The sequence below is a fragment of the Engraulis encrasicolus genome, chromosome 4 (assembly GCF_034702125.1).
Source record: "Engraulis encrasicolus isolate BLACKSEA-1 chromosome 4, IST_EnEncr_1.0, whole genome shotgun sequence".
Lineage (NCBI taxonomy): Eukaryota > Metazoa > Chordata > Actinopteri > Clupeiformes > Engraulidae > Engraulis > Engraulis encrasicolus.
The window spans coordinates 3,111,512-3,125,000 of NC_085860.1; the positions used below are offsets into that span (position 1 = coordinate 3,111,512).

General features: G+C 42.9%; 1 protein-coding gene across 1 annotated transcript in view; it reads right to left on the reverse strand.

Moving 5' to 3' along the window:
* Nucleotides 1-3,429: 3,429 nt before the first annotated feature.
* Nucleotides 3,430-13,489, reverse strand: part of otogl (otogelin-like) — a 97,123-nt gene continuing 87,063 nt past the window's right edge. The window contains exons 55-59 of the mRNA XM_063196331.1: nt 13,318-13,437; nt 12,876-12,921; nt 10,445-10,516; nt 4,583-4,662; nt 3,430-3,733 (exon numbers count right to left, since the gene is read on the reverse strand). Of these exons, the coding sequence (XP_063052401.1) occupies nt 3,533-3,733; nt 4,583-4,662; nt 10,445-10,516; nt 12,876-12,921; nt 13,318-13,437 (519 nt within the window). The 3' untranslated portion in view covers nt 3,430-3,532. The remainder of the gene's footprint in view (nt 3,734-4,582; nt 4,663-10,444; nt 10,517-12,875; nt 12,922-13,317; nt 13,438-13,489) is intronic.

The following is a 13,489-nucleotide window of genomic DNA, read 5'->3' on the forward strand; positions in this document are numbered from 1 at the left end:
CCAATCTCTGTGTGACTATCTATGACTTATGATAGGCCCAGCCACTATGGACCTTACGCATCTAAGAATCCTGGTCCTAACCTACGTTGACCTTATGACTCTACAATCTCTGTCTATCTCTTCTTCCTCTGCCTTCCTGCTATTTCTGCCTCTCCTCTATACCTCTCCTTTTAAATCCATCTCTAACAATGATGTTTTTTCCCATTTGTTAAGCACTTTGAGTTACATGCCTTGTATGACACAGTGCTATACAAATACAATTATTATTATTAAATTATTATTATGTCTGACAAAAGCTGCCGTGTCTGATGCTCGCTTCTGCTTAACATTGTTGAATTTGAGCAACTGAACAATCGTAAGAGCTGCAGGAGATGTTGCTTCTTCCATCTGGTCTTTGATGGTCCTTCTTGGGACATGTTCAAAGGGTACCGTAAGCAACAGCTTTAACACAGTCTTTTTGACATTTTTCGAGAAAACCATTAAATGGTTTGGCTCACCAAATATCTGATGGTGGACAAACAGTGCAGCACGTGCAATGTGCAAAGCATCTTGGTTGTTATCCTGCTCACAGGCTTTGGCAAGAGCAGTGCTGATGTCTGCCTCAAAGGCCATCAAGACCTCAACTCCGCCTCCATGGAGAGAACAATCAAGTAGGCATTCTAAACAGTAGGCGGAAATCGGGGTGCAAGGGGGCATCCCCCAATGACGCCCCAAGGGAGCAGTGCAGCGGGACGTTACCATGCTCCGGGTACCTCAGTCATGAAGGAGGATGGGGGAGAGCACTGATTAATTACTCCCCCCACCAACCTGGCAGGTCGGGAGTCGAACCGGCAACCTCTGGGATACAAGTCTGACGCCCTGACTGCTTACCGCTTTTGGCAGACCAACTGAGGTGAAGACTGAGTTTTCAGCAAACAGTCAACCACACAGTCAACGATCACCTTTGAGAAGGGCTCACTTAAGGTCGAGATGGGTTTCAGAGGAGCCACGGGAGGATCTGACTGGTGCTTGTCAACAAGCACTCATTCTGAATGGAGTCTGCAGTCCTCCGTTGGTGCCCCTAGTGTGCAGTAGCACCCGGAAGAGTGGAGTCGTTATACTCTTAAAAACCTCTCTGGTGTGTTAGAGTCAACGGTGCACACGCATTCATGAGGACGTCAATTCTGAACGGGTCAATAAGCCAGTGAGCAAAAAAAGTTAATGTCAATAAGTGTGTAACGCGCAAACACAGGAAACAATGCAGCATTATATAACTCAGAACAAGAGCTCCTTTATTGAAAATACATTACTGGAAGCATCCACTGTCTACAATGTCTACACCAAGCCAGGAATTTAAGGGCTGACTAAGTGTCAGCCTGCGTATGGGGAGAAGGATAGTGATCTAATACTTGTGGCTGATTAAACTGAAAATATATCGTCATCTACTGTTAAAATACAGTTAAAATAAAACACTTCAATATCTGTAGGAACACAAACTCCATAGCATGGATATCGTTTGGTAGCACTAACTGCATAAACAGTACTGTTAGGATGCATTACAGGTGACATGAAGTGTGAGCATCTGTATGGCTAGGTAGACACAACATGATACTTACAGGACCGACAATCCAAAGCTGTATTTGATATGTTTTGTTTTTAACTGCGAAGTCGAATTCATCCAGCACAGTGTTATGTAGGGTAGACTGAGTACAGTTGAGTACAGGGTACAGTCAAGACAAACCAAATATCTCTGGGTAACAACGTAACTATGATCTAATTTTTGCTGTGGACATGCGCATCGATATCCTCTTAGATCATGAGAAATTTGAAACCAGCACAGACAGCAGATCCAAAGATATTGGGAAAATGCTGTTTTCGACAGGTCAGATTTACTTTACCAGGGTCCTTCAACAATGAATATCTAATGACCAGTAGTTATCCTCTTGATATAAGTTACATGATTGCAAGCCATGATATGTGCTTTAAAAGCAGTCATATTTTCTGACATCATAACAGTTAAAACCATTTTAAAACCTTTATCAATGTGTGATCTGGCCAGAAGGGGACAGTTTAGACGCTAGCCTGTAGTGCTAATTTCACCATGTAAATCCAATGTAAGGATGCTAACGGGTACAGTTGAGTACAGTATTTTGTTATCGGCCATGCTATTAGCTCCCATGGCTATTACATCCCATTGATTAGAATGGTGTCTCAACTGTACTCTGCTATGTCTCAACTGTACCCCACCGTTTTTTAGCTAGGGTACACTTGGGACAAAAGTGCACCTTTTTTGTTTGATTAATTACATAAACATTACACATCCTACAGATATAATTCCTTGATTATATATTTGCCCACATCCTGAAAATATGTTCTGTCCAAAACAACTTTCTTTTTAGGACCTTTTAATAGTCTAATTTCTGCGTGGAAGGGGACAAAAATAAAAGTGTACCCAACTGTACTCAGTCTACCCTACTCTGATACATTGAGTCTGAGGTTAGGTGGCGTGTGATTGCTAGCATTACAAACGGCAGTATAGCATCTGTACATTTGAATGAATATAAATGTTATCAACAGTTTTTGAATGCGTTATTGCTATAAAACGATCACAATCCGATTTGCAATGAATGTGAACTAAAACTTGTAGCCATGCATTAACAAGCTTCTACTAGCCTCATCTTTTTTCTTGTATACAATGGACGACATGTCAAAGTTAAACAAAAGCAATATTGTGGTGGTGTAACCCATCTGTCCGACTGGGTTGACACATACAGTAGATGTATCATAAAAGAACAAGCTGTGCACACTATTAACATATCCAACACAATCAGCAATGGGATCATACAAGGAATTAGTGGCAGTGCATGCAAGTGGCCCTCTATAAGCATACAGTATGTGGCAGATGTTAAGTTGATCCAACCCTAATATTAAAGCACTTCATTGATGAAATTAATAAATTAATTGAAAGAAATCTGAAGATGTATCAAAAGGCGTGTAAGGATAAAGCCTACACAGGGGCATGAATATTTGTAAATACTGAAAAGTTAACTTTGTTTGATATTGCTAAAAAAAAAGAAAAAATGGATGAAGATACTCTCCCAAAAGCTTCAAAGCAGTTGCATAAATATTTTAGAACTATTATAATGCCTTTTAGCACCATGGACATCTACTGAGGAATGCTCAGGTGTGTTTCAAACTAGCAAGATTTGTTGCTCCCCTGAAACACTACCATTTTGTGTGTCTGTACCGTGTATCATTTTGGGCACGTTTTTTAATTCAGTGTGCGTGTGTGTCTTTTGGCATATCTATAATGTGCGTGTGCGTGTCTGTGTGTGTGTGTGTGTCTGTGTGTGTGTGCGTGCGTGTGTGTGTGTGTGTGTGTGTGTGTGTGTGTGTGTGTGTGTGTGTGTGTGTGTGTGTGTGTGTGTGTGTGTGTGTGTGTGTGTGTGTGTGTGTTCGTGCACACAGCTGTGTGCATGTTGTGTATTTGTTGTGCTTTGGGCAGCAGATGTGTAGCATCTCTGCAGCAGGAAGTGTGTCCAGCTAGCGGCTGCTAGTTCCACTGGCAGGAACAGTCTATGGGCTCCTGGTAGTTGTAGTCCACAGTGGTGGCGTTGCGCGTGCAGTAGAGCTGCACCACCCGACTTTGGAGCCCGTTCTCTCGGCAGCACTTGCAGAAGCGCGCGTGGCTGTTTATGTTGAAGTTAAAGATGGTGGCGGACGGACACTTGCCGTCACAGGAGTACACCGTCACCTAAAAAAGGAAAAAGGTGTGTGTGTGTGTTTGTGTGTGTGTGAGAGAGAGAGAGAGAGAGCGGGAGTGTGAGGGAGACAGTTTGGATAATATACTATATGGGTGAATTATCCAATGATATATATACATACAATGAATTAGTAATTTAGTGTCGAATGTATAGATTATATAACAGATCACATATTTACAAGTAATAACTTGTTGAATGTGTGTAATTACCAAACAATTAATATCTGAACTCCTCATCACTTCTGTAATAGTCTATGTGTGCTTTAAATGGTGAAACAAAGGGAAAAAAAACACGCACATCCGTCTCAAAAAAGTTTTGGGTGCAGGACTAGCAAAGTCACATGAAAAATGAAAATAAAGTCCACACACCAAGCTCCTGTTTCTCTCATTTTAATGTGACGTTTCGGCATGCCCTAAGAGGAGCTTGGTGTGTGGACTTTATTTTCATTTTTCATGCTTTAAAGGGGTATGCCACTATTTTGGGGCTTAATACAGTTAAAATCGTTGGCTGGGGCCCCAAAATAGTGGCATACCCCTTTAAATGGTAACTCATGGACGTCTATTACTGAGTGTGAGTGGGCTGTATGTTGTAATAACCTTAGCTGTTGTACACAGGGCCGCTGACGGCTTTAGCCTGGCCCTGGACAAGGTAATCTGAAAGGGCCCCCCACCCAATACATACAATGTAATGAAGTCCCAATTCTGGGGCCCCTCTCTGTCTGGGACCTGGACAACTAGACCTTTGGCCTCTCCTGTTGGCTTCCTTGGTTGTGCATATCAGTGATTGTACATGTATGTGTTTCATGCAAGTAATAACCATAAATTATCACAAATCCTTACAGGAGTGTTGCTGCGGCAATCATCCTTTCGGATTGTTGTTCGGATGGCAACTCTCTTACATGTCTTGCCATCTTCTTTACCTACACAAAAAAACATAGATAAAAAGTGAGTGCAAACACAGTGCATCTGAGCTAAAGACCTATACTGACACACACAGGTTGGAGGCCCTATACACAGTATTTGTGCCATTTTGAAGTTCCCATTCCTCCAAGAGAAAGATTATTTGTGAGGAAACGCACACTGCCTGCCATCAGACAATGCTCAGAATCGTGGAACTGTTTGTGTGATATGTTTACTCTTGATGCATCAGACAAAAACTGGTATGGCAAGACTAGATGGACCGATGCTAATAGCATGGTAATTCCGAAGGAGATCTCTGTAATGCTATGCTAATGCTTATACAGTACATGTAGTTTAGTTAGGACAGGTTGTCATTATTTTCTTCACACTCCTTTGGTGTAATTGCTTTTACATACTACATTACACTTTAAAATGACACAGATATCACATATAGGGCTTTTAAAAAGGTGCTATTCATACTTTGACTAATAACAATGATCATAGGCCTACACTTTCCAGTGAGTTTTACAGATTGTTTGTCTACTTCCCATTTCCCATTCATTCCAGCAGTATCTCAACTTTTAATAGCAGCAATACATTATTATTGTAATAATATATTGTGGCTGGAAATGTTTAACAATGTATTGCGGTTGTTGATGCCTGGAGAAGAAAAGCAGGAACTAAGTCTTCTCAAGGCCAAACCAGAGCTGTGTCTGAGATCCATTGTGATGTGAAAGGAAACTCTCCATCTACGCTCTCTGTTACTTGAACCAAAGATTTTCAATATGGTAAGCAAGCTAGCAAGCCGGTCTGGTTTTCTAAGTTGGTGTGACTTTACCACCAAACTCCATCCATTCTGAAACTCCGCTAGTCTCTGAAGAGGCCACATGATGGCAGCTTAGAACCTTACATCTATTGATTCAGGTGAACAGTTTCCTCATGAATCTTGTTTGTTTGGTCTTAAGTTAGAGACGATTCATAAGCAGTTAATTCCAGGTACCGTATGACGTAAGGCTCCAAACTGCAGTCCAATGGCAGCCATGCCCCTTTATGAGACTAGGAGATTGAATGGAGTTAAATGCAAAGTCACGCCCTTTTAGGAGAACGGACTTAATTCCACTTTGTTGCATTTGTGATGTGTGTTACAACGTATCTTTCTTGGCTTGACTTATCTTTGGCTTCTCAGCTTATCCCTTTTCCTGTTTCTGTTCCCTTTCCTTTGTTCCCATCTTAAAATAACCTGCCTGTGAAGATCCTCATTAACCCAGGTCATACTCTCTAAGGGAGAGAGTTTGTAAGCAACAGGGCTTGTTTTTGAAGCTGAGTGGCACTTCATTTGTCAGTTGAGGAGCTTCCTCTGTTTGATGTTTGGCAAATTGTGAGTTAAGGCAGGACTATGCTTGCTGGGTAACCTTGCATACACAGACAACCGTCTGCAAAGTGAACGCAAATACTTGATCCAGAACTATCCGAACATTCAATACCGTAGGTATCTTGGGGCTGATGGCCAATGCGGCTCTCGTCAAATATTTATGTCACAGTTTGTCTCTCAAAGTCACTAACCTAACCTACGTAATCCAGTTTTTCTAAGAATTGCCTCTTCCAGTTGTGTCAGTATTGCAACTTGTGTACGTGTCTGCATACGTTGCGTTCTAGTGAGCTACCGCACAAAAAATTGGCTTAAAATATGTCTGGTGACACATTGGTGCACAAAATGTGCACGTGCATACGTATCCTTCAGCAAGCATATTCTAGGCCATAAACTGTACTGTAGCTCAGTCAGTGTCTTGGTTGACTGCCATGTTATCGGTTAAACCGTTTCCTGCCACCTGCTGACATAGTGACTCTGTGGTTAGTTCTGCTTGATTTTGTGTCGGGGTGCTTTCCACTCTTGCCTCATGTCTACGTGTTCTTCTCCGGTGTCACTTCTGCTTTGGTTGGTCCAGTTTCTCTCCCCATTCCATAATGAGCTCAAGTCCTATTTTGCAGTTCACACCATTTAACAGATCTCACCATATAGCAGACATTTCTATTATGTTGCTATGTTATATCATAGTGTTACTGTGACATGTACAATGTTTGCACATCATTTCTTTACTGACTTTACATGTCTTTATTGGGTACTAGAAGACATCTTGTATTGTGATCACCCAGCGAAAGGATCCCCATGCACGATGCTGTTACCCCTGGACACTGCCTGGTACAAAGTATCTCACATTAAAAATGGCAAGGGCTTTATAAGGGAACCGACAGGTTTGGAACGCCTAAGGGAACCAACAGGTATGAACACCTAGTCACCACTCTCTCCCAACACGCACTCACAACCACATAAAGCATAGACCTGCTGACACTCCAACGTGTGGTGAAAACAGCGGGGAAAATCACTAGTGGTGTGCATTGGCACTGCCCTCACGATTCGATTCGATTACTATTCGGGAGGTAGCGATTCGATTCGATTCAATTCTATGATGCATTGCAATGCATTACATTTCTACTGAAAGCAAAGCAAATGTTTCATCAGTCATGATGAGGCAATACAAGTAGTCAGATACTGAGCAACATTTTACTGGCTGTTTTCTGTATCAGTCTTGCAGTTTTCAATGCTTTGAAGTGCTTTTATTTAATTTAACATTCATTTGCTCCTGAAATATCCACAGAAGTAATTGAAACTTAAAAAAATTGCCGCATCGATTCTGGAACTTGCCGCATTGAATTGAATTGTCCATGCCCCGCATTGCATTGCATTGCCGAATCGATTATTGTTGACACCACTAAAAATCACTGGAACGCCTCTTCTAGTGATTAGTACCATCTACACCACACGCTGTCTACGGGGAGTGCAGAACATCCTGCATGACTGCCACCATCCTGCCTATCACCAACTGCTGTCCTCAGGTCCCTACAGGCCAGGACTAAAAGACTGGCCAACTGGCCTATACCCTCAGGCCGTAATACACACACACACACACACACACACACATATATAAGAATGGTGGTAGAGAGGCATGTTGGACATTAATATGGTACCTGTTAATAGGCCATGGAACTTTATTTATACATGTAGATTTAAATTGAAATGTTGATTTTGAAACCTATAAAACACTGAATTATACACTTCACAATACACAATGAAACTCTTTGGAGTCCTCGTCAAACCCAAAACAGGAATGGGTATCACTTCAGAGGAGTAATGGTGGGGTGGCGTCCGCGCCAATGTCTTATCCTGAGCGTTTCGCTCCGTGCGTAATTCTAAGAGCAGTATAATGAAAAGGAAGAAAGGAGTCACACACTGGAGTTGAATGGGAATTGATGATGGGCTAGACCCGAAACGTTTGTCCCTTGTCTGTCGGTTTTATTTACTTTTTTCGGCTTTGTTAAATACAGTTTTTGATTTTGCATTCAGCTCCAGTGTGCGACTCCTTTCTTCCTTTTCATATCACTTTAGAGGGCAATAGATCATAGTGACCAAAACAATGTGAGCATACACACATACGCCAGTGGCGTAACACAAACACTTGGGGCCCCCCTGCAAGATACTAGAGTGGGCCCCCCAACCACGCAACCCCCCCCCCCCCCCCCCCACACACACACACACACACCCCCGGAACGCCACAGACCCCCACCCACACACCACGGCCTCCTCCACTAACTTTTTCAAGTAGAGGTCCATTTTTTTCAGGGCAGAGTGTCCCGGTGCCCACTAGGCTACATATTACCCATATATTCTTTTATTATCATAATATAATGTAGGCCTAATAATATATATTATATTATAGGTCTATATGTACATAAAGGTCTATGTAGCCTGTAGATATTATACTATATAAATACAGGGGTGGAAAAGTAACTTATTACTTTTACTCAATATTGTACTTGAGTAGCTTTTATGAATACTTTGTACTTTTTAAGTAAATTTTTAAATTAATACTTTTACTTGTACTTGAGTACATTTTGACCCAAGTAGGCCTACTTTACTCAATTACACTGGAACCTGGCCTGAGTACTGAGTAAAAAAAAAATTGACTGAGAGACAAAATGCCAAGCACAATAATGCCACAATCCGCCAGAAATGAAAGATTGTGCAGGATGGCACACAGATAGGTAGGCCTACTTTTACTTGTACTTGAGTAGAATTTAGGCAAAGTAAAGATACTTTTACTTGAGTACACATTTTCTGTACTCTTTCCACCTCTGTATAAATATATATAGGCTATGTAGGCTACACACACACACACACAGGCCTATTCATATGAATATAAAAACCAACACTGCAATCATAAATATAGGCTACATCAATCAATCAATAAATAGGTCTAGTAGGCTATTAGTGAAGTTACTTTCTCACTCGTCAAATCCATTCACCGTCTAGCAAACCTGAGTTCACACATTTGAATGCCTCTCGAACAGCTCTAAGTTTGTAATGAATGTAGGCCTACTGGCCGTAATTTCAAGACGCTTTTTACTGATCTGCAAACGTGATGCGAGAGAACAGACTCTCCACACCGGCCGTGTTGCAAACACGGACAACGTTCCAGTATCAAGGGAAAAGGTGAAAGGAGTGTAGGGTTTGGGACTCTTGGGAAAGTATAAGAGATAAAGATTCAATAGGTTAGAATTATTTTGAGTAATCTTTGAATCGCACGTTTATGAAGAAACGTGAGGATATTACGAGGCAGAAGACGTCGCCGAATCAGCTGTGCAGCAACGCACCGGTTGGTGGTTTCTCTTGTTCTAGGCTACTACAAAATGTGTTGCTGACTTGTTCTTGAGTCTCCACCCCATAAAACCGGCGTGTGGTCTCATTAGGGCTACGCTACGTGGTATGACAGAGCTGCGTTTGAGGGAAAAGACGCACGCTGTTCTCTGTATCTTAAATTGATAACTTGTGCAATCCCACCCTACGGCGCTCGCGGACAATGAGCGAAATTGAGCGTTTTTTGCGGAGGTTGTGTGCGCGGACCGTTTATTTAACGGATTTTACAATTAAAAGTTAAATCACAGAGAACATGTCAGAGAGCGTTGATTCACACGCAGCGTCCATCAGCTCAGTGTTGACGACACATGGCCCTGTCTCGCGTAAGGGGGGCCCCGCCTTAAATGTCTTCGGAACTACTCCCCCCCAGCCATGGGGCCCCCACCCGAGCAGGGCCCCCCCGCACCGCGGGGGCTGCGGGGGTATACTTTACGGCCGTGACATACGCGTTCAGGGCCTCTGACAGTTTTGGCTGTGCCCAGGACAAAGTCATCTGAGAGGCCCCCCTACCCAATACATAGAATGTAATAATAGCCCAGTTCTGCAAGTGACCTGGTTGTCCCCTCTTGTCGGCTTCCCTGCCTGTATGTGTCAACATATGCAGACACAAACAACACCTCTTTCACGATCCCTCCTAATATTGCAGACACGGACCCTCCTCCCCAAACATTCGGTCACATTTCATCCATGTGTACATAGCCACTCATGCACAGACTAACACAGTTTGACTGTGAACACACTGAAACACAAACAAGCTGTCTGACAGACACACACACACAGACGTACATTCACATACACACATAGTGATTCTGGCAGGTGCTTGTCTTTGACAGGTGACGTTTCGACAGTTTGTGTGTGTGTGTGTGTGTGTGTGTGTGTGTGTGTGTGTGTGTGTGTGTGTGTGTGTGTGTGTGTGTAATATGTGTAATATGTGTATGTATGTGTATTTATGTGAGTGTGTGTGTGTGTGTGTGTGTGTGTGTGTGTGTGTGTGTGTGTGTAGTATGTGTATTTATGTGTGTGTGTGTGTGTGTAGAGGAGTGAAGTACCTGTGTCACAGTTAGTGCTAGCGGTGGGAGTTACGGGCCTAACCGTAAACGGTAACAAACCCAATCCAGCACCTAGTGGAGCCGCCAAGAGAGAAACAGTCCAACCGGGTCACACATTAGTTTGTAGGAATGTCTGTGTGTGAATCTGGGTGTATGTGTGCCTGTTTTTGTGAAGTCATTCAGCCACATCAATCTATGCATGTGAAAGAATATTTGTGTGTGTGTGTGTGTGTGTGTGTGTGTGTGTGTGTGTGTGTGTGTGTGTGTGTGTGTGTGTGTGTGTTTTAAGTACAATGTTTGCATGCACATCCATCATCGTGTGTCTGTTCATGCATTTGTATGAGTTTGCATTCTTATCTGTGTATATTGTGTGTGTGCATGCATGCGTGTCTGTGCGTGACTATTTTGGAAGTGCATTCTCTAAGTGTTATGGGAGCGTTGGCGTGTATGTGTGTGAGTATGAAGATGTTTGATATCTTTGTGTACATGCACGTGTTGTGTCGTGTGTGTGTGTGTGTGTGTGTGTGTGTGTGTGTGTGTGTGTGTGTGTGTGTGTGTGTGTGTGTGTGTGTGTGTGTGTGTGGATGGCACACGGTGAAATGGCTTGTCGATGCATGCAGCATTCCATCGTGCTGGAAAAGGGTGGCAGAGATATCACTGCAGTAGGCCTTGGGACTGGCAGACATGCACAGACACGCACACCTCCACACACAGGCACGGCAAACACGCATGCAAACACCGCCTAGCACACACATTTTTGCATAAACATGCACCAATGCATGCAGAACACACACACACACGCACACACACAACAACCCTATGAATCATTGCACATGCTGGCTTTTAGCGCATCCACAAACTACATAGTAGCTACAGTACTTGACTTCCTTTTCCAAGAGAGACACAATAAAGACATGTGTGATCATGGTGTGAAAGGGTGACTGCCTGTGGGTGTGTACATGTCTCAACATCTCTAAATGCCTGCATGAGACTGCATTGAAGGAGCACTTCGCTTGGGAAACAGGCTATTCATTTGTTAACTAGGCTTAAAATTCAACGGTTGAGAGTTTTTACTTTTTTTTAGTCCATTTATCCTAACACTGGTATTGTATCTAACCTCTTTGCATGACTTATACGTAGAACCAGATTATTCCAGTAGCATGCTAGCTGGCTGAATGAAAGTAAAACTGTGTAACTCTGACCAAGTTGGGAAATTAAACCTGTTCCTCAAAAGTTGGAGTGTTGATTTAAATGTGTGACCAAAATCAAGCCGTTACATGAAGACAGCAGCGTATCAGTTTGGAGGAAGTGGGAAGTAGGAAGTGGGAGAGTGGGGAATTCACGTGAATGCCTTGGATGCTATCAGAGAACTGTACAAACAATGTTAACATCCATCTTTCAATAAATGAATCCTGTTTATATGAAAACTACCTATTTAAAGTATCAAACACAAACAGGTAATTGGAGTGCTTCTGGGTCTTCACCTTTTTTCCTTGATGCTCATCAGTGTAGGGGCTCTCAACTTGATCCAGGTAGACAGATGCTGAGGCACTCAAGGTTGCCAATTTTTTAAAACTTTTTTATGTGGCATAATGCCTACGCGTTTCGGCCCTTATGGCCTTCTTCAAGGATATGCCCTGAAGAAGGCCATAAGGGCCGAAACGCGTAGGTATTGTAGCTAAATAAAAAAGTAGAAACAATTGCAACCTTGAGTGCCTCAGCATCTGTCTCCCTGTACCTATTTAAAGTGTTTATTACAAACTATGGGAGAGTGATGTAAAAACAAATGTGCATGTTTATTACTTTTGTCTAGTTAAGTGGATTCAGACAGTGGCTGAGAAAAAAAGGTCGACTGAGCTAGTCCAAACCCAGCTCTGGTTAGCGCATATGAACTCTCAGACACAATCACACACTGTAAAGACACACACTCTCTCAGAATCCCACTCACAAGAATGTGTGATGGCAGAAGGAGATGACAGAAAAGGAAAATACAACAAGAGTGAAAAGAAAAATGGAACAAAAAGAAACATGAAAGTAGTCCTATTGATGTATACAGTCATAGACATCTGCTTACATCAGTTGGCCTCTAGTGTGCGTGTATAAGATACACCAACTCATCCACATGATTTACACACACACAGGGAAACAGTGAAGGAGAAATATACAGTACATCAACAGGATACAAGGAGATAGAGAGAGACAGAGTAAGACAGCATATTATATTGACATGGCAGATGAAAGTGTTTGAGGTTGCATTTCAGCCTGTTTTCCTCCCCTGCTGCAGGGGGGGCTCTAACGCCAGGTGATCAGCCAGGAAGCCCAGCGCTGCAGCCCGGCACTCGCAGCCCACAGCATGCTGCTCTGACCAGCACACACACTCGCAACCCACAAAAAGCAACAGCTAACTAGCTCATGGTTTAGGCACACTTACATGTCTTGCAGCAGCCATCCACATACGTTTGGACTACACCACCATTCTGTAACACAAAAGCACACCATCAGTAATATCGTGAAGCTCAAGTCCTGGTCGATATGTCACAGCATATAATTTATTATGCATTATTAATTATACTTAATTTATATGTCTAGGGTCACAGTGCTTTTCAATACCTAACCTCCTGTCCTCTACTCGTGCCTGTGGTCTCCTTATGCGAGGCAAGATGCAAGACGCCATTGATGATAGAAGTTTTATACAGAATCTTGCAAAAGCACAATTCAAAGGTGATTTTCTCATTGGCATTCAGGATGTTGAATGGGTAAAAGTCTCCTAAAAGTTGTTGTGCCTAGGCTGACATCGGGGAAACTTAATTGTTTTCTCCACAGAGGCGAGGCGACGTTATATGTCTCCACAAGGAGGTGCTGTTGTCACTGACCTGAATACACTCTGAGTCGTTAAACGGAGGACAGACGACTCCTGAGGCCAACACCACAGCGCCTACTGCTGTTTCCATGCAGTCATAGCGTGTGCAGTTAGACACCCACGAGCTACCAGCCTGTCAATGACAGCATGACAGTACACACACACGCACACGCACACGCACACCC